The following is a 22,239-nucleotide window of genomic DNA, read 5'->3' as shown; positions in this document are numbered from 1 at the left end:
GGAGACAAAGCTCTCTTTTTCTCCCAAAGATATGAAAAGTTCTGCAGTTATTTTAGGATTGCATGGCAGTGTACAGAGGAGGCAGAGAAGGAATAAAATGCTAATTTAAGTCATGTTTGGAAATGGTCCATCCTCCTCCTCTGACCTCCTGTCTCTGGGTGTCTCTGGCTCATATTCTTATTTTTGTCACCTAGCATAATGCTGTTACATCATTTTAAGGGTCACAATAATCTTGTTAAGGCTCCAACCTTTACCCCTGTACACTCCTGCTTTTATTGAAATAGGAGTCAAAAGATATTAATTTAACAACATTACACTCTTTGCAAAGTTACTCTCTGTGTGCTTAAGAGTACGTGTGTGATGTGGAGACAGGACTGCAGTCTGTCCGTGGCATACACTAGCGGGTTGTTGGGACCGCGTAGGCAGAAGAGCAGCCCTGGAGAGCCCTTCAGGCTCGGGAAGCCCCCCCATAATTGCCCAGTGTCTGAAACATTGCTATCTTTCTGGGGACTGTAGTCCAGCTCTGATCTCCTCAATCATAACTAACCCTCTTCTTCCTCCTCACAACCCACACACACCTTGATTTTTTACTGTCCATCCGTCTGTACTGTTGGAGCATTTTTTAGCTAGGCATTTAAAACCTATGAAGTCATTTTAGGTTTTATAGAAGCACAAATGCAAAGGCAGTTGGTTTGTCCTACTGGTTTTCATGTATTATCATGATTCAAATCTGGATAAATTAGGATTAAATCCCTTATCTCTGCTGGTGGGATCCTTAACTTGTTCAGTCATGACGTTACAAAACCAGACAGCATAAGTGTGTGTGTGTGTGTGTGTGTGTGTGTGTGTTCCCTCGGGCATAATTGTGACTATCTGTGTCCTCTGGACGCTCCAGACTTTAGGGGTCAGAGGTGGACGAGTGCAGACTCAAACACAGACAGATATTGGTAGTCATGAGGAGGGAGGGAGGGAGTCCCTTCTGTCTACTCCCCCGTCAAACCCCTCCTGTTTTAGTCCAAAACTGCTGTGTCAGTCCTGAGACGTGACACATATTCATGAGCATTCACTATGAAAGCTTATGTGTAGGTATATATATCTCAGACCATCTCAATGGCCTTTGTGATCCTGGCTGTTTTTTTTTTTGTTTTTTTTAATTATGTCACTAATTTCCCTTTGTCTTCCTGTTTCTCTGCAGATTGGTGATGGTGCAAAATCACTGATTGGCTGAACAACTTTTGACTCAAAGAAAAGGATTTCGGGCCCAGATTGGACTGGACCAATTTAACAATATTTGTTGATTTTTTTTTTTTGCTGAATAATTAAAGCTTCTGACATGAAACATTTTACGATGGACTGTCCCTACTTTGTCTCTGAACACACACACACACACACACTCACACACACACACACACACACACACACACACACACACACACACACACGTAATAGTGACACTACTCTCCAAATCCAAGGAAAAGACACTGACAAAGACTTTGAAAATGATTTTTCTTTTCACCAGCTGTACCTTAAGATGTGTTTTTCCTGATGTTTGTGGGTTAATAATTAATATAATTAAATGATTTTATTGTTCTAAATATAGGAATGATGATGCTAATTGATGTTAGCTGATATCTGATTAAATACATCCATTCCAGGCCGTCCTGTCTATCCTGTTGTGCGTTTTGGAAAAGTCATTATGGTGTGTATAAGTGTTTTTTATGATTTGATTTTTTTATTAAAAGTCACAGCGTTCACTTCATACTGTGTCTCAATGTATTGAATCTGATTAAACTGAATGGAATCTGTTGATAAACACCCTGAGGTGTCATTTATGTTGCTGTACAACTGTTGTGTGTGTATATTGGGTGAATATATATGTGGTCAATAAAGAGAACATCGACTTTGAACATTTTTCTCCAGTGAATTTATTCAGTTTGTTATACTAAATATATATTTAGTAAAAACTCTTAACTTTGACACAATGCTTTCCCATTTATAACACTAGGACAAATGTTTATCACTGGTTCCTATTTTTAAACATTGAGTTGCTTTTATTGAATTACTAGAGGTCAGCCAGTATGATTTATAGAAATAATGAAACACTACTAACATATGTAAAATAATAGACTTATTTCAATGTTGTTTTTATTCTTCAGATTCAGCCTTTAGAGATTAGACTCCTAAAAAAAGGCTAATTAATATGAATGTCTGCAAAATTGCAATAATTCTTTTAGTTTTTTTTTTTTTACATGAGCTTTTTTTTAATCTAAAACCAATTACTTACTTTTTTAACTTAATTTGAGGAACAACTGCAGGCCTACATAATACTATCCAAAGGCCTAGAGTAGCCTACAGCGCAGAATTTTATTTTTTGTATATTTATTTAATTAAAGAAAGAAAGACATTGTTACGTATTGTTTAAAAACAAAAGCTACAATCTGGTTTTACAGCTTTGAACTTTAAAATAAAATAAAATCTGACATCGCAAAAATAATGCTTTGTGGCACAATCACAATAGCTCATGTATTATCGTCTACCTTAAATAGTTTCATATTTTTTAATCAGTTTTCACTGGGTTTTAAAAGAAAATTGAGTTTTTAAGAATACATTTGAAATATAAGAAATTGGCATTTCGCTGCTTTTATTTCAGATAGAAAGAGAGAAAGAAAGAGAGAGAAAGAGCAGCCATCATCTGAATAAATGCAAATTGGCTCTGCCTCCACCTGGCATCATGCCAAGTATCTATAGCAACCACATCCTCTGACAGCCTCCGTCCATCCCTCCCTCCTTCACTCTCTAATTAGTCCTATATCTTCCCTATAGCTCTTTTCTTCTGGTGCTTTTTTCTCCCACGTTCCCAGAAATCTTTGCACAAAGAGTCTGGTCCGAGCTCCCTATCCGGTTCAAGAAGAAAACCTGGACCAAACCAAATATTTCAGCTCATTGAAACAGCTGCTCTATGAACACAAACACTTTAATTAGGCTAAACAAATATGGATTCCCTTTCTTTCTACAAAATCTTGATGCATCTAAATCTAATCTTAAACACCCTATATATATATATATATATATATATATATATATATATATATATATATATATATATTTTAATAATATCAGGCATGATAATTAATTGGGACTGTTTTCAGTTTGCTCAGTTTCTTCATCGGGTTCATATGTTGCCGTGTTGCGTTCACGGTCAAGTTCAAAGCTTCAGTACGGCCTGAGGCAGTGAAGCAGCGCCATCTGACCCAGCTCACCTTCCCTCAGCTCCCAGCGCCGGGCTGCACCGCCACCCAGCGGCCATCTGTGGAACCACAGCCGGAGGAGTTCACCATGGATGTGTTACAGTTTTTTTTCGATTGCTAAACGACCGTGGTCACAACTGAAGCCACATGTGCAAAACTCAAACTACAGTCTGCACTACCAACAGTCACCTGAGCTAAACAGTTCACATCTCCTGCAAAACTCATTCCAAGCAGCACAACTCTTCACACACGTCTCAAAACAGGCTCAGTGCAGCCAAACACTCAGAACAATCCTCACTGAGACAACACACACACACTGTCACTCAGAACACACTGAGAGTAAAAACACCAATACAGAACATACTAACTTTCTCATCTTTACAGTTTGAACAATTGAAGTGACTTCACACTACTCAATATTTTTTTTAAAGAAGAGATATAGATTTTATGTAATACACCAATTTTGAAGTAAGGTAAACAAGAAGGAATGAAAATCAGCAGTTTGCTTCAATATAGTATTTTGTCTCTAGTAATTTATGGAATTACTGGAAAGGTGCCTAACAGTAACAAAGAATAGTGTGACTGATCCTGCCTCTCTCCACCATCATGCGGCAAGTTTTCTTCATCACATTGGATGTCTGCATCATCTCGAAATACTAATGAATGTGGTGTTTCCATTGCTTTCACCTCCATCACTTTCTGGAAAACAGTAAGAACACAGTTTTACTATAGTAAAGATATAGTGTTTTTCACTTCTTTTTTTTATAGCTGTGTATGTAACCTCAGACATCTTACCTGGACATAGTGGTATCTTTGCTCTTTTACCTGTTTCTTTCAAACGGTACAGTGTATAATTGTTTCATTCTTACACTATAAGTGTGTAGAGTTTTTAAAACTGTGTTCAAGCGATGAAAAACGAACTAGAGTTTGGTTCACATGAACTGCTGCTGTGCAGACTGTGGTTAGAGTTTTGCTCATGTGACTCCAGTTGTGCCCACTGTCGTTTAGCAATGGAAAAAAAAAAACTGTAAGACGGAGTTCACTCATTCATGGGGATGGAGCGTCCTCCAGTGGTCACTACATGTCATTACATACATTTCTTCAGCCCAAACGAAGACACCTTCTCGGGTATGGGGGCCCAAAAGTGACACGGAAAATAAATACAAATGGTGCCATAAATAAATAAACAAATCAATAATAAATGCTATATTTTTCTGTATTTATTGGGTTTATATATATATATATACATACATATATATATATATATATATATATATATATATATATATATATATATACATATACATCTATATATATATACACACACATACACACACACACACGCTGGTCATATAATTATATCATGAAAAAGTTGATTTATTTCAGTAATTCCATTCAAAAAGTGAAATTTGTATATTATATTCATTCATCACACACAGAGTGATATATTTCAAATGTTCATTTCTTTTAATTGTGATGATTATAACTGACCACTAATGAAAATCCCAAATTCAGTATCTCCGAAAATTTGTTTTACTTAAGACCAATACAAAAAAGGATTTTTAGAAATGTTGGCCAACTGAAAAGTATGAACATGAAAAGTATGAGCATGTACAGCACTCAATACTTAGTTGGGGCTCCTTTTGCCTGAATTACTGCAGCAATGCGGCGTGGCATGGAGTCGATCAGTCTGTGGCACTGCTCAGGTGTTAGGAGAGCCCAGGTTGCTCTGATAGTGGCCTTCAGCTCTTCTGTATTGTTGGGTCTGGCGCATCGCATCTTCCTCTTCACAATACCCCATAGATTTTCTATAGGGTTAAGGTCAGGTGAGTTTGCTGGCCAATTAAGAACAGGGATACCATGGTCCTTAAACCAGGTACTGGTAGCTTTGGCACTGTGTGCAGGTGCCAAGTCCTGTTGGAAAATGAAATCTGCATCTCCATAAAGTTGGTCAACAGCAGGAAGCATGAAGTGCTCTAAAACTTCCTGGTAGACGGCTGCGTTGACCCTGGACCTCAGAAAACACAGTGGACCAACACCAGCAGGTGACATGGCACCCCAAACCATCACTGACTGTGGAAACTTTACACTGGACTTCAAGCAACGTGGATTCTGTGCCTCTCCTCTCTTCCTCCAGACTCTGGGACCTTGATTTCCAAAGGAAATGCAAAATGTACTTTCATCAGAAAACATAACTTTGGACCACTCAGCAGCTGCAGTCCACTCTTTGTAAATCCCCCCCCCCCCACATTTTTGAATGGGTTTTGTTTCACAATCCTCTCCAGGGTGAGGTTATCCCTATTGCTTGTACACTTTTTTCTACCACATCTTTTCCTTCCCTTGGCCTCTCTATTAATGTGCTTGGACACAGAGCTCTGTGAGCAGCCAGCCTCTTTAGCAACGACCTTTTGTGTCTTGCCCTCCTTGTGCAAGGTGTCAATGGTCGTCTTTTGGACAGCTGTCAAGTCAGCTGTCTTCCCCATGATTGTGTAGCCTACAGAACTAGACTGAGAGACCATTTAAAGGCCTTTGCAGGTGTTTTGAGTTAATCAGCTGATTAGAGTGTGACACCAGGTGTCTTCAATATTGAACCTTGTCACAATATTCTAATTTTCTGAGATACTGAATTTGGGGTTTTCATCAGTTGTCAGTTCTAATCATCAAAATTAAAAGAAATAAACACTTGAAATATATCAGTCTGTGTGGAATGAATGTACACATTATACAAGTTTCACTTTTTGAATGGAATTACTGAAATAAATCAACTTTTTCATGATATTCTAATTATATGACCAGCACCTGTATATTTGTATTAATTTAAAAATGTATTTACGAGTATCTTTATTGATTTCCTTTTTATTTACTTATTTATATATTTATATACATTTATTTATTTCTACATTTACTATTTATACCTATTTCCACATCTATTTATTACTTTTCATATGTATTGATAGAGGCTACTATAGTCTGTGTCACTTTGGACCAAACAGGCCACTAAAGCTTATTATTAATAGGAAATGCGTACATATAATTAATATGCTTCAGGAATTATTAAAACAACTACGTTTGTTTAGGTAAAGTAATTTATTTATTTTACATTTTGTATTTTATTTTTTCTTAATTGACATTTAAGGCTTCATTTATAATATAAGAAACTATGCATTTATTTATTTTTAGATAAACATAATGACACAAAGGGTGTGTGATTCTGGGTGTTGAGTTCATGTTAAGTGTCCCTGAAGACCACACTGGACATATTGCATCTAAACTTTAGATTTTACAGTGTTAATCCAATGCTAAAAGTTAACACCACAAGTACAAATAAACATCCCTCAGGGACAGGATAAAAAATTAAAAAAAGCCACAATCTGTTGTTAACATCCAGTTTTATTTGAGAGTTTCATATTTCAAAACGTTCCTACCGATACACCACCATTACTAGAGACTGGACACACAGTGGTGTTAGTAGGTACGCTTACATTCAGTTGGCACAAATCACTAGGATTAACAAAGCAGCCACTGCTGCACTCAAACAAAAACAATACCAGGTTTTCTGTTGGGACATGCAAACACAGTAGCATCGTATGTCTGCACGTCTATGTAGGATTACCCACAAATAGGGTTAAAACAATTAAATTTGCTTTTATGTGAGCAAATAAAAATCACATATTTTTCCATTTTTGCTGTCGTAGTGTTTCAGTATTCCTCATAAGCCACTTGTCGGGTTGTCAAAAAAAAAGTACTCTTCTCTTAAAACTAAAACTTTTTTGGCATTTCATGATTGTCTAGGGGGTTTTCCAAGCTTGTTGTCTACTCTCCCTATCATAGTGTATTTGATCATGTATTTACCTACCTCCTTTGATCAATGGGTAGATCAATAGGGAGACGATCGCATCATATTGCTCTTCTAATTGAAATCAGGTTACAAATAGGCCTAACCATTAAATGTACTTTTGAGTTTATCCTAGACTGGTTGGAATGGACTGGTTGAGTCTGCTAGGGAGCCAAGGATCACGCATCTCATCCTAGACAGCAAAACACTGCAAGGCAGTTTATAAGTTTGACAAAATTCACATACAAAAACTGGACCTGAAGTGATACATTCAATCACAGAGGTTGAACAATCCCCAGACTTCAAACAATCTGCTGCCCCTCAAATATTTGTCCTTTGTATAACTTCAAGACCGAAGCAAAGGCTAGAAAATGGAAGCAACTTTCAAAAAGTTTAGTAGAAGTAGCTCAGTGATATATAAAAACTTTACCATTTCTTTGCTAGGCACTTAAGTAGCTACCCTTTATACCTCTTTCACACCAGTGACCAGGGTCATCTACCATGGGTTGATCCCTGGTCATGACAATTCAGGAACAACCTGGGTCACAACCCGATGCATATCAATTACCTCATGTGCTGGAAATGAATTGATTTATTAATATTATTATTATTGTTGCGCTGTAAGCTCAGAGGAGCAGAGAGAGAGAGAGAGCCAGAACGAGAGAAATAAAAAAAACGTGTTGTATGATTGTTTCACAGCGCCTACATTCTAAAGCACTAATAAATAACCATCAAACGTTCATCAGACGATTTTGTGGACACAGAGGCCCTTAGTTTAGTTCCCCTCCTCTGCATTTCATTCAAACAAGCAAACAAGGAAATAGGCTACTCTAGTTTCTTTACCATTTTAGGACGAGGGGGGGGGAGAAACATTTTTCTTTGTTTGATAATGTTAAAAGTAAAGCTACGCTTTGCTGTGGGCTTACCGACTCCTTTTTTAAAAAGACAGAGAGAAAGAGAGAGATTTATGCAAGCCAGCGGTCAGAGAGAGAGAGAGAGAGAGAGAGAGAGAGAGAGAGAGAGAGAGAAATAAAACTTAATATCCTAAGTTTACGTTCTAAAGTACAGTGAGACAAAATATATGTATGCACAAAATGTGCGGGGACCTGCGATGACTGTGCCATATGACAGTTTGTCCCGCCCCCCGGAGCCGAGTCTGTTAACACAGGTTAACCCTGGTTGAGCACTCAGTGTGAAAGGGGTATTAGTCAGCGATCTGTTACTGTATACTTTCTACTATGCAGCATTGTTGCACGTTTCAGCTCAGAACATGTGCAGCTTTCAAGCTGTCATCGATCAAAACTCCGCTACACATATTTTACACCTACTAGTGAAGGCAAGCGGTAAAGATAACGCACTGATATTAAAAGACGATTGAATCAACACCGTTTGCTGATTAGAATAAATACTGGCTGTGTTTAGGTGTCTGCCACCAGAGAGCTGCTACAATTCTCCTGATTGACCAATGGGACAGACACGAGTCTCAATACTGTTATGGGTCTGACCAAAATGATGTTCTTACTTATTTTCTGATCAGATACAAATTCAAATTTCAACCATACATTTACAAGTTTTAGATTATTTTAAGTTTTTTTTATTATGCTTGTAGACATATTTTACATTTGAGAAGGTTGGCCTCTTGTTAAATGAAAAAAGTTTGCTGAATTCCTTAAAGTAACATAAATATACTGTATGTGTGTGTGTGTATATATATATATATATATATATATATATATATAAAAATATTATTATATAAAAGTATTATTGTGGTGTTGGTGCCAAAACTAACTGTATTAGCATCAACAAATAAAAAATTATACAAAGTCCTAGAAGAGAAATAAATCACTTGTAAAATTGGTGAGCTAATGGACAAAAGTTTTTATCAATTCCAATTTGATAATCGGTTAATCTTTTGAAATAGTGAAAACACAAAACATTTGCGCATTGGAGAATTCACAAATGCAAAAAAAGTGCTTATCTACAGCAGTGAATAATTGGGTTGTTTGTCTGCTGGTCAGAACACATATGCTAAGTAATATCAAGACATTACTCTATGACGGGCATTTTGTCTGATAAATTAAAATGTATAGATTCATCGATAATGAAAAATATTTCGTAAAGCCCTAGTAGAGTTTTTTTGTGTGTCTTAGTTTTTTGTTTTTTAATGAACTTGAGTTTCAGTAGGTATCCTTTCATGCGTTTCACAGAGAAAACTTTCTGCTTTATTCTGGTAAAAATCTGTCCCGCGTTCTGCTCCACCTGGCTTTGCACCCAGCTGCTCCCCCGGCTCAACATCCTGCCTCGGTATGTGTAGCCTAAGTATAGAAACTATTGACAGTCTTCCACGACTGTCAGCCTGCATCAATACTGTTCAAACTGTCTCACATACGCTCAAATGAAAACTTGAGCACCTAGTCCCATTTTTGACACTACCCCTCATAACGCATTGATATGTGAGGATTTCATGACCATTTAATTGTGCTGAGGTAAAAGTACAAAACTCAGAACACCTAAATGTACTAGATCACGCCTGTAACAGAGAACTCAAATGATGTCTTCACTAGAGTCGCTTGCAGTGCAAACCTGAAATGATCTAAACATCAGCCGGCGGAGCTGTGAGTGACAACGCAAAGTCAGTTGGATTGGACATCAAGCGGTGTTTACTTAGTTAGTTCATATGTGAAAACGGCGTAGCAAAAAAAAAAAAAAAAACTGTCTAATTATCTGTAATAATTCAAACAACAAAACTGTCTATCACAATTGACAATATTTTAAAAAGCCTATTATATTATCACAGTGAAAACAAACAAAATCATACGGGCACTCTTTGTACTTCATATGTGTTGGCACTGGCATAAAATCAAGCTCATGTGTCTGCTGTCAGCACTGTAGCTGAAGTACAAAAACAAATCTGTGAGGTCAATCTTTAGGAGCTCCACTTAAAAAGATACTGGACTTATAGTGATTTCAATATATTAAAAACAAAAACTGACCATATGATGGCAGTAACAATGCTGAAAAACCTCTGTTCTGGGCAAGATTTTTGCTCTAAAGCCGTATTCTGAGAATGTTTGTGCTTAAATACACAAACACCACTAACATATTATAATCTGCAACTAGCTCATATCTAACCTTAAAACAAACACACACAACTAATCTCAAGGGGGCATATCTTACTGTTATTAAATCAAATGCATCTGGAAAAAGTTAATAATAAATGAGTGGCAACGTGCATTGCATTGGAAGGTGTCAGGTTTAAGCAGACACACAAGGCAGTTGGGAGACCTCAGTGTGTGTGTGTGTGTGTGTGTGTGTGTGTGTGTGTGTGTGTGTGTGTGTGTGTGTGTGTGTGTGTGTGTGTGTGTGTGTGTGCGTGCCTGCCTCTAAACTCTCAGTCACTCATAGGCCTGGTCCACGAGGGCAGGAGTGTTGTAATTTATGTGTACACAAACACAGAAAATCACTGAGCATATTGCACTTAGCTGTACATTGTGTAACATCCAACATACCTCACGCCTACAGGGACTGTACATCCCCCACTGCACACAGGAAAAAGTGAGAGAACACATTAATATCACTCCTCCTGAGCCAGTGTGTGTTTGCTTCTATCCAACGATACACACTTGTCACTCTCTCTCACTCCCTTTCTCCTCAGAGGGTGTATGGGGAACTTGTCGTCCCACTTTTCCCAATTTCCTCTCTCTGTATCGCTATTATCGAGTCGTATGGCCCATCTGATGCAGCTTCCTCAGGAGTATCTGAGTAAGGTCGAAGGTGGTGAAGCTGATCCCCACCGCAATGGGCCCTTTGACCCAGTTCATACTCAGACCTTTGTAGAGTCCACGGATGACGCCTTCCTCAGACACAATCTCCTTCATGGTGCCAAAGATGGTGCCGTAGGTATGACCTGTGACTCCTGCAGTCTGCATGCGCCGCCGTACCACGTCCAGAGGGTAAGACGCCGACTGGCCAAGAAGTCCCGCACAGGCTCCAAACGCCAGACGTTCATATAAGTAGGGATGTGGGCGCTCACTGTGCTCTACATGGGAGAGGAGGATGTAGAAAAGTGCCATTTTATATATTCAACATTGACCATTAGGTGTGAAAGAAAGGGGTTGTGGATCAATACACAATTAAATCTTGACTTGGCAGTGCATTACCTGCATGTAATTTCTTTAGTGTCTCATAGGTAAAGAAGCTGATACCAGCATACGGAATGACACCCAGCATGGTGGGATTAAAGCCTCGATACAATGTCTTCAAGCCCTCTTCTCGGGATATCCGCACAAACACGTGCAGAATGTTGCTGTACCTAAACAGTGGAGGCACCAAAAACAAAACAAAACATGTGAGCATGAAACTGGATTAGAAGTTGTGCAGCAAAATGCTCCTGCTCATAATCTGGCATCATTGTAACGCCCGTATTGGCAGTTAAAGATGACCTTACATTTCCTTTGGCGTTACAGCCATCCTAGCTCGCACCATGTCCAGAGGATAGGTCAGCATGGCTGCTGTGGTACCAGCCATAGACCCAGCCAGTAACCTCGGAAATGGAGGCAGGGCTCTGGAACACAGAGAAAAACAATTGTGTGTACATTAGATATGCCACAGTAAAGGTATTTTGCCACTGGTTAATAAACTTGCGACAACACCGGTGTTACCGATTACACCCGACATTTTACAAGAAAATATATTCGTCAATGACGCTCAATATCTGAGCACTTACTTTGATCTCTGGCCTCTCCGGTCGAGCTTTCGCTATGGAGTCGAGCACAGCTGCGCCGCGTTCCGGCTGCGTGGCGGCCGCCGGACTTTACAGTCCTTACAGATTGTAAGGTTATTAGGTTCTAGGGTTGGGCATCGAGAACCGATTCCTACTTGGAATCGTTTCAAAAATTACGATTCCAGTGGAATCGTTTCTTTATTGGAATCGTTTGGTTTCAAATCTGATCATGGGTTCCAAATTTAACATGCGCAAGTTTTGGTTTCCGTAGCGGTTTCGGTGCTCTAGTGTGGCTTTATTTTATGTTGAAAAAGCCCGGTAAAACTGCAACCCACCATTGAATCAAAATAAAACTTTTTCACTATTTGTGAAATAAGCATGTGACCCGTTTCAACTCCACCGATCCAAGAATTGGAATTGAGAATCAATAAGAACCGGAATCGAAAGGAAGAATCGCAATTGGAATCAGAATTGGTAAAATCCAAACAATGCCCAACCCTATTAGGTTCCCTATTAAATATTGACAAATTTTTGCTTCATCACCAAATCCTTTGCCATTGTCTTATAAACTCTCTCTGTAATCTCTCCCTACTATGTAACTCCTGCTACTCTGTGCTGCTTGTATACAGAGCAGACACTTTGTGTTTATAATTATAGCATCCATTGCCTGACTTTGATAACAAGCGTAGTATTTTAGTGAGCGCTGATACATGAAAATGAACTAAATGGGTTTTATTTCTATAAAAACAGAACGATGGTGGGGGCGTTTTTTTGCAAGTAATGTAACCGGTGTATGCCCGACCACCGCGTAACACCGGAAACACTGACTACCATGGCAAGCCTGATGTACATCAGCCTTTCAGATTTTGTCTTACTCCACAAGACATATAAATAAATTCAATCTCAAACCAAACACAACTGACAAGATGGAAGTCAATAGGTGAGCCAACAGACCTGAGTAGTGGTAGTCTACCAGCCTAAAAGGACACTTACTTCCCCTGAAAGCCATAGTAGCCTCCCAACAGCCTCTTGTACTGCTCATGTGCACAGAACTGGATGGCAGCGTATGGGATGACTCGCACCATGGTGGCAGAGTTCCCCCTCCAAAGACTGAAGAAGCCATCCTTCAGGTAGGTGCGGTAGATCAACCTGTAGGCCTCCTATAATGTAGTGTGCATACATAAACACATACATGCTCATGGTTGATTCATGATCGTCTATTTCTGTTTAGATTTTTGTCTTTAAACTTGTTCCTGTGATATATTATTTGGAGGTCAGACTGAAAACTAATGTTACTAAATGAACGTTGCACGCAAGTTCATTTTAACGCCAATTAAACTTTAAATGTGTGGTTTATTTTAAATGCAATGGGTGTGAAGTAATCTCTTGTTATGAATGAGAATCAGACAATTGTTTTACCAAGAAACTGACATTAAATATGTGATCAAACATACCTTGGCGGAGAATCTTGCTGAAGACACTAAAAAACAAAACATTTGTGCAATATAAATAACATGTCTCTAGTGTTTCTGTAAGTCATCACACAGTTTCTAATATTCAAACTGATACGAATGCAAGAGCAACTCAGTTAAAACATAACTTTAGCTCTAGATATAACTCCATGGCCTCCATGTGGGTCAGTTCTAATTTAAAAAAAAAGTTTCCACTTGTATCTCAGCAGAGAATACAACTTGCCTTGGAAGATGATTTTAGTCCTGTCCAATGGGGCGACAGCTGTCTTTGCCAAAGCCCCTGCTAAAGCCCCAGAGAAGAGCGAGTTGAGGACAGGCCGGGTGTGCTTCAGGCCCTGCACAGAGCACACAGAATCACATTTAGGGTTACACACACCAACAGAGAGAATCCTGTAAAAACTGCCTCCTGACTAACCAGTTCACAAAACACTAGGAATGGGAGCAGATGTCCTTAAATGAACCGAAGATAGAGGCCATGAAGCTATTAATCTCAGCTCAGTTCATCTCTTTCACACACAAATACAGCAGAGCAACTAGCAGAGAGAATTTCCTTCAAATAATGACAGTACACCAATAAAACAAACAGAAATAGCATTCCAATGCCACTATAATTCTGCCATTTTAGATTACCAGATAATGACCCATATTTTCTTTATTCTACATAGTCATTTCTTAAAGGTTTCTATTATTTTTCTCTAAATTAGACAAATGAATTAAATTCACAAATTAAAACTTAACTGCAACAAAAAAAAACGTTTTGGGTGGATGTTTTCCTTTAAGCGTTGAAGGAGGGATCATGTCTATAAAATGTCACCTCATTGCTTACTTCTGACTGACTGGAGGAAGCCAGCGGCAGCACTTCTCCCTGCGCGAGTGATGCCCGTTGTTCCTGGACTCCACTCCCCATCCCCGAGGCCTACGCACTGCTGCCACTGAGCATGCTCATGAATTCAACCACTGCTGGGGGGGGGGGGGCAACACCAGGCAGAGAGCAACAGGGGGAGAGGGATAGGTCAGAGAGAGAAACAGAGGTTTTAGGTTAGCCTAAATATAAAACAATTGACAAGATATTTCTGTGGCTAAGCTTCTGTGTGGGGATCAAGTGCAGGGTCCAAAATTTTAAAAAGAATGTTGTCCACCAGCCAAATAGCTAGTGAATGTTCAAATTTTACCAGCCACTCAATAGATTACCATTGTTTTTTGGCTGGTGAGTGAAGCAAATCTACCATCATTTCACCAGCATTTGGCTGGTAAATGCTGCTAATTTCGGACCCCAAACAAGTGACAAGCAAGTCACGCCAACACTGTATACAGTACAAATGCCTGCCAGTGCAGGAGTATAGCTACATTGGCTTCATCATGTGGCAATGAGTAGCAAAGTATCCAAGTCTGGCCCTGTGCAAACCTGTAGGTACAGAAATGTAGTCTAGTTTAGTACTTTATTTGCACTCCCCCTGCTGAGTAAAAAAGTGTCATGTTAGCATGTGAAAAACTGACAGATAAGGGCTATCTTTAAACAAGAAACTGTAAACAACCCCCCCCCTCCAGTAAATACTTCCCTGGAGAATAATCCAGTTAACTTTAACCAACGGCAACACCTTACGGCTATATAAAGGCACTAAGCAAAGTAGAACTACAGAAAGTTACACCCAAAATAGCTCTTGAAGAACAGAGTTCAGGACTTGTGCTGTAGGTGAAAGGTGTCTGTCTGAGCAAAACTTGAAAAACCAACAAACAAGAATACAATTGAAGCCACTTCCTTGTTAACATATCAGATTACAGTCTTAGCACATATTTGTACAACCAGGACATTGTTGCCTATGTAGTCAATAAAGACTTGCATGAGATGAACTTCAAAGGAAGAACATTATCTGGGGCAATCTCAAAGACGGCTGCATGTTTTTCAGTGAGCTAATCATTTTACTGGACAACTCACCAGTCCAATGCGACCCTCAACCCCCACAGGCTCACAGCCAAGCATTGCTCAAACAAACTTCACTTTAAATCACAGTCACAATTCAAAAGTTGTTAAATATGTAAACCTGAAGTGCAGTAGAATGTGTTTAAAGTTTGCGTGCGTGTATTTTTGTAGGGCTACAATCACTATTTGACTGATATATTGATGGATTAAGCCAGTGGTTCCCAAACCTTTTCACGTCAAGGACCCACTTCAAATTAGACCAAGGACCAACATTTGATACGATTTTGTCCCAGAGCCGCCTATATGATAGGATTTTTGCTTTTAGATGTTTTATCACAGAAAGTATATGAAACCCATGACCAAAATAGTCATACATTCTGTCATTGTGTTACTAATGGGTGGAATTATAGTGACAATTAATTGCTGGGGACCCCCTGGAACCCCCCAAAGGACCCTCAGGGTACCCAGACCCCACTTTGGGAATGACTGGATGAACCTATAGTTTACTTCTTTAATAAATCACTTTGTAACATACACATATATTCTACACAACAGCAAATATTGAGATTGATTTCTACTTTCTACATCATTTACTTTTTAGTGCCAGGAATATTTTTTAAATGTTATTTAGGGTTTAAATTAGTTTAAAGTAAACGTGCTGTTGTCAGCATTGCAGTTTCTGCTCTAGAGACAATATTTTGTTATATCTAATATATAAATAAATGATTATCCTATTCTAATTGTCTTTTTACAGTACTAGATTATTCCTTTGAATGTTACAGTGCAGCCACAAAAAGATGGCACCTTTAATGCTTCACTAAATATAAGGTTTATCAGCTTCAAAACAAGGACCAGAACTATTATTACTATATTATTATACTGAATACTTGTTAACATTATTGGATGGGGGGGATTTGACTTGAAACATCAGGGTTTAGGGAGTTGAGCAACAGTGAGGAGAACAGCAGTGTTCCAAGCCAGATCCTCAAATAAGCACAGGCATACAGTAATACATCCCCTTTCACCTCACCCACTGTCCTTACTCAGGGCCTGTCCCTCACCCCTCCCAGCAGCCCCCAGCCCCATGCATATCATTTTACAAGTCCTTGTTCCTGACTGCTAGCTATGCCTGATTTGTGTGTCGCAGTCTTGGCTGCAGGACTTTCACCCACAAATCAAATATCACCTTTTTTTTTTTTTTTTACCAAATACATTGATGGCGATATTGTAGGGTTGACTATTGGTGCTTTCACAAAATATTAACACAATGAGAGTTTTGATAAATAATCACCAATAATGTGGATATAATGACTAAGTGGGTAAAGGCAAATAATAAAACAGCTAGTAAGCCTTGTAAGTTCAGAAAATGACATCACTTTACCGTAATGCAGCCTTTAAAACCTGGAACACTTTATATCACGAAATCCAAAATTTAAGACGAAATCTAGTATCATATTATGTCGATTATAATGTCGATATGTTGATATAATATCGATATTGCCCAGGCCTACTTGTCATCTATGATCCAATACACAACACCCATGCTATATACAAAGCAATGGAGAAGTGGAGCTGTCCCTGTGGATTAATAGTCTTAAACTCAGTGTGAGATCAAGTTGTTGCTAGAAACGTCTGTGAACAACCTGTCCTTTCAGTTGAGTGGTCATCAGTAAAATATCAATGTATCAGTGTTAAGTGTACAACATGCCAGAAAATAGTGTTTAGCCTACAGTTTTGCCTGAGCTAAGGGTGACACCTTCATATGGTTTGTTAAGTGACCGCTCAAAACCCAAATATGTTCTCTTTACACTGATAAGTTAACTTTATGATCCCTGTGGGGGGCAATTCATTTTACAGCCAGCAGATAATAAAAGACAGCAGTTAATACACACAACATAACATACAGGTATATATGATATAGCACAGAGAAAGGTAGCCAATCCTCACATTTGGCATTTTTGAAAGAATCCTGGGTTTGTAGTGTTTCTGTAGGGGACTGCATAATATTATGAGGTGTTATTTTGTCTACCTCCTGGCATTTTTACCTCTTTGTTACGGTAGGCAATAGTTTTGAAACAGCATTTGTCATCCCATGTAGCACCTTGAAATGTAATATTATTGTTTAAAATTATTTGTGCTAACACCAACACTGCATACATACAAAAAGGGTGTGGTTACAAATCAAGTATTGGTCTAGAATTAGATAGTCATTCATTAAATAATCACCATGCTTTTCATGTTTCCCCGGCTGGTGCACTCACCAGTCCTGTCGAAACTTGTCCACTAACACAGCCACCCTATCCAGCAGCCAGTTAGCTGTCAGTAGTTATAAACACAACATTTCTTACCTTACAAATTTAACACCAGCAGGTAGGTTTCTGATGCTTTCATATCCCTCACTTAATGCGGTGTTTCGAGTCGCTAGCAGCTTCTTCAGAAATCTTTTTCCAAGTTAGCCAAATAGCAGGTTAAGTAATGTTAGCCAGCTGTTAGCTTACTGCTACATTAACGTTAATGTTACTCTCGTCGACAGCGTTGCGGAAATATTAATAGTGCGCTTGTGTCTTTATAAAAAGTCTCCTGGTAATGAAAGCAATGTCTTCAACACATTTCTCAAATCCATTAGCTCTGCAGTGACTTCATAAGTGACTGGTATCGTCCATGCCGTTATTTCTGCCGTTACTGTTACTACTCCCGTCAGCGACCTGACTGACCACAGTTGAGGTTTGACAAGGACGAGCTTAGTGGCATTCTGGGAAATGAAGTCTGAACGAGGAGGGGCCTATACATCCACGGGAGGGGCATGTTTGGATAGGTCAGTTAGAGGGGGCGTGAGCAAGAGACACACTATGGACACACTTAGCAACGAGCTGGTTTCTCTTGTTTTCCCATAGTTTTTCTTGTCCATAGATTGTAAAACTATTTTAATTAATTTATACAGTCATTGACATCTGCACACAGCCACATAAAGGTGAAGCACCAAAAGTGAGTGTTCATCATAATCATGCAAAGTATTCACTGTAAATAATGTGGTCGGTCTATAAGATATTTCAGTTTTACATTGTAATAATGCATTAAAAGGAAAATGTTTAGATCTAGTAAAAGTGAACGGCATTCAATACTTGTTTAAAATGTGGCTCTGTAAACATGGTAAAGAAATCTGCACAACAATGCAGTTAAACTATTTGCATGACAGCAAATAGATTTATTTATATTTACCCATGCCACAAAACACACAATTTAACATCTTATTAACATAAACGCGGTACAGATATGAAATTGTGAATCAGAAAATTTGTTTTAAAAAAAATTTAATAACAAACAAAACATGTACAACAGCACTACAATGACCTCTTTGTAGGCTACATTTCAAAAACAGAAAAAGGATTGGAAACATTATCTCTCAAAAGCGTTGTGTGGGACCGGTGACTTACTCACAAGCCTTTTCTACATCAACTACTTTAAACAAATATGTCTAGCTGGGTAGGTGCATCTGCTTAAACTCTTGGCTATGTGTACCAAGATAACATTTCATCTTGCCTTAAATTTCTTTTCAGGCAAACTTATGGTAAGGGTGTACAGCGATGCTCTCCCCTATTTTCAGTAGGTAAGGCTGCCCTTTTTGCCGGTCCACAGCTCTCGGAGCTCCACGTGGCATCCCAGATCTCTGAGGGCTGCTTTACCCACGTCACCACAATCTTCATGGGTCTGCAGGGCCTGGGTTATCAGGGCCTCTGCTCCCATCTCCAGGATTGGTTGGCTTAAGTTACTCATATGTGAAACCAGATTTCTCAACAGCATACATGCCTGTTTCTGTTTAGCAAAAAAAAAAAAAGAGAAAACAGGGACATTGAGATTTTACAGACTGTCCCAGGCCTTGTTTTTCTAAGTAAGCATATTAATTATTATTAATGACCTCATATTACCTGCACATTGACCTTATCAGTATGTGTCTTCATAGCCTGCAGAGCAGCCAAGGCACCTCCATTTTCCATGATGACTTTGCAGTTGTTTGGTTTACGCAAAGCAAGGACAGAGAGGCATGCACAGCCCTGCTCACACACCTACAGAAGAACGGCAACATAATCTTAGGACATTTGCATTATTTATTTAGAACTCAAATACATTTTCATTCAACAAAAAACGATGTATATTAAAATGTGTATACTAAATGCTAGATCAAACCTATTCATAGTCAATTAACATTTAACTCACAGCAGAGATGCTCATGTGTCTGTTCATGGCAATAACAATGAGCTCGACTCCACCAGCATTAACAACTGCATCTTTCACATCATCATTTCCTGCTATGGCTCGTATTGCACTAAGGACCTGCCGAACCAACTCCTATAAGGAAAAACCCAGTTTCAGTGAGCGGAACAGAAGTTGAATCAGTTTGTATCACAATCCTTTGTTTTTAGTAGCCTACTGGTGTCTCATAGCTCTCCGCAAGCAGCGTCATGATGAGTTTCAATCCTCCCAGATCACAGATGTCTTGACAGAACTCATTCCTTACAGCCAGATGGGACAAAGTCGCACACAGCTCTCTCAGAACAGAAGTATTACCGAGGTGAGCTGGGAGGGAGGAGCACAGGAGATAACCGAATTACAGTAAAGAAATCAAAATCAGATAAGAAAATATATGATGATATGAACAAAATAAAGTAGTTGAAGCTATTGTGCTAAACACCCACATAAACTAGCCATCAACTGGCCTTACCTTTTGCAGACTCAATCAAAACCTTCAGTCCATTGTGCTGAAGAACAATCATCTTGGCGTGTTCGTGAGCTTGCCCAAACGGAACTCGGATATCATCATCAAAGGTCATGATCCTGAGAGCAGCCGAGGCCTCCTTGACCAGCTCAGCACATCCACTGTGTTGTGCGGTAGCACCGGTCAGCAGAGGCAGGATGCCACCTTTTACCAAATCCTGCCTGTTTTGTTCATGTTTCAAACAGCAGTGACGCACAGTGCAAATGGCTACACACAACACAGAGGAATCTGCCTCGTACTTCTTAAGGACATTCAAAAGGAACTGCTGGCCCTCTGCATCCAACAAGTCCGGCTGTCCATCTGTCAGTGCAGCCAGAGCGGACAGGGCAGTTAACACAGCTTCCTGCTCCTCCACACTCTTTTTGCAGTAAGAGAGGATGACGGGGTAGGCGTCTTTTTGGGCAGCCAGGTACCTCTGGGCAAATTCAAGTGAGCAATGCTCAGTGAAGCATTTTATGTCTGCCATCACTTCCTTAACACTGGCAGAGTCTTTTCCAATGCGGAGGGAATCCAAAGCCTGTAGAGAAAAAAAGATGATGAAGAGATGTTGACACGTTTGCAGTCTGCGATCCCTTTTCGCAATAACAGGACTTACCTGTAAGACCTTGTGTGATTGCTCTTCTGGTTTGTCGTCAGATGATACAGCTGCTACAGCTTTTACTATATAACTGAGGTCCACACCTGCATCCACACATAAGATTAGGGTTAATGCTTTGACACACGACAAAATAGAAAGTACAAAAACAGAAAAGATCAAAAATAAGCATAATTCTGTAAGCATGCAGAACTAAGTTCGGAGGCAGCAGGGCCAAGTATTCATGAGACAGCTATTGTCATTTTAGAATACAAGGGAAATGAAAAATGATAACATTGCCAAAATGAAATGGCTACATATTTCCTGAGCATTATTCCAATATGGATATTGATCATGAGGCATCATGGCTCCAGTGAGATGTGTCACTAGAAACCATTCCTCTACCATGATCAATAATTGTCTTAGGTTTAACTGACCGAAGCAGCTGCAATTTGGTCATCAATGATTTCACTTCTTTTGAGGTGCAAAAGATAGACATAGTGATATTTTGCATTTGATATGTTTCACGTGTGTCATTCTGATTCTGACGTTTAGCTATATAGATCATAACAGGCGTGGCCTCATTCATAGAGTCAATATACAACTTATAGCAACAATGAACAACAAAACTGTACATTAATCAACTACCAGTCCTTGTGCTTTCTAGCTACGTTACCTTGCGACTCAAACTGCTCCACAGCCTCCTTCAAAGCCTCATCAGGACCCATCTCAAACTCCTCCATGTTTTCCCTGACAACAGCATCAAAGGTTTCCTGTGTGATCCTCCGCTTCGCCATTTTCGCCAGTTAATCTCCACTGTGAAAAATAAGTGTAATACCCGATAATGTCAGAAGATGCGTTCATTCGGTCTTATCCAAGATAGCTAGCTAGCTAGTTAGCTAATATATGCGTTTCTACTCTACGCCTGTTGCAGACAACAGCTGTTGAAAATGACAAAGCTACCGTTACAAAAAGCTGTTGTAATCATTAATGTATAATAGGGCAGAGACGGGAACCTAGTTATAGAGAATCTTTGAATAGGTTGTAATGTAACGCTCATGTTTCCCTTACCTTGCACGGCGGCTGGATTCTCGCGATATCACGAGGTTTTTCTTCCACTTAAATGGAAAAATGGATAAATATCGTCATACAATAAATAGGTCAGATTACTTAACTGTTACACTGTTGTTAACATAATACATATTACCACCGCCAAGTGACAGACAAGTTAAATGAACCGGGCCACCGCTCGCTGTCGATTTACGCACTTTCCGTAGTCGTTGTGCACGCTACTTCAGCTCTCAGCCATGGATGTAGCTTGCCTATTCTCAGCAACGAGCGCGGGGCGTGAACAGGGCGTGAATTGGACGTAACATTTTCAAGGGGGTAAGCGTCTGTCAGTACCCGATCCGTTCAGTCTCCATTCAGAGCAACGGGATCTGTTAGTCCATTCTTATATACTGTCTATGGAAATTGTAAGTGAATAGTAAATTCCGCAAAAGGTCCCTCTCATACATGTTCTCGGTTAGGACTCAGACTGCAAAACATTAGTTCCAGTAATTCCGTTTCAACGATTTTACCGTTAGTTTGTCACCGGGGTCACGACAAGGGAAAAACATTACAAATGGAGTAACGTTAGCTAGAATGTTTAGAGAAGAAGAAGAGGGAAGCATTACGTTATTATCTGTTATA

At 39.3% G+C, this 22,239-nt stretch overlaps 2 protein-coding genes across 7 annotated transcripts; both read right to left on the bottom strand.

Moving 5' to 3' along the window:
- Positions 1–6,620: 6,620 nt before the first annotated feature.
- Positions 6,621–17,935, bottom strand: slc25a42 (solute carrier family 25 member 42). Of its 3 annotated transcripts, none has more exons than XM_078263595.1 (8): positions 17,548–17,935; positions 14,093–14,238; positions 13,502–13,613; positions 13,261–13,286; positions 12,800–12,966; positions 11,531–11,647; positions 11,244–11,395; positions 6,621–11,122 (listed from the first exon to the last, which is right to left on the bottom strand). In XM_078263595.1, the coding sequence occupies exons 2-8, from the start codon at positions 14,183–14,185 to the stop codon at positions 10,797–10,799; spliced, it is 993 nt and encodes a 330-aa protein (XP_078119721.1). In that variant the 5' UTR covers positions 14,186–14,238; positions 17,548–17,935; the 3' UTR covers positions 6,621–10,796. The 3 variants fall into 3 exon arrangements, with proteins under 3 accessions (XP_078119721.1, XP_078119720.1, XP_078119722.1); XM_078263594.1 differs by having other exon boundaries at positions 14,093–14,235; XM_078263596.1 differs by having other exon boundaries at positions 14,105–14,235.
- A 558-nt stretch (positions 17,936–18,493) lies between these two features.
- On the bottom strand, positions 18,494–22,074 carry armc6 (armadillo repeat containing 6). 4 transcript variants are annotated; one of them, XM_078263854.1, is made up of 9 exons: positions 21,773–22,074; positions 21,619–21,665; positions 21,224–21,363; positions 20,569–20,654; positions 19,920–20,490; positions 19,629–19,774; positions 19,415–19,546; positions 19,126–19,263; positions 18,494–19,012 (listed from the first exon to the last, which is right to left on the bottom strand). In XM_078263854.1, the coding sequence occupies exons 3-9, from the start codon at positions 21,342–21,344 to the stop codon at positions 18,800–18,802; spliced, it is 1,407 nt and encodes a 468-aa protein (XP_078119980.1). In that variant the 5' UTR covers positions 21,345–21,363; positions 21,619–21,665; positions 21,773–22,074; the 3' UTR covers positions 18,494–18,799. The 4 variants fall into 4 exon arrangements, with proteins under 4 accessions (XP_078119980.1, XP_078119978.1, XP_078119979.1 ...); XM_078263852.1 differs by having other exon boundaries at positions 21,755–22,073; XM_078263853.1 differs by having other exon boundaries at positions 21,816–22,073.
- Between the last annotated feature and the right edge of the window lie 165 nt (positions 22,075–22,239).

The sequence above is a fragment of the Sander vitreus genome, chromosome 12, assembly GCF_031162955.1.
Source record: "Sander vitreus isolate 19-12246 chromosome 12, sanVit1, whole genome shotgun sequence".
Lineage (NCBI taxonomy): Eukaryota > Metazoa > Chordata > Actinopteri > Perciformes > Percidae > Sander > Sander vitreus.
Note: the sequence above shows the minus strand (reverse complement) of the source record. Positions and strands in the feature narration are given on the sequence as shown.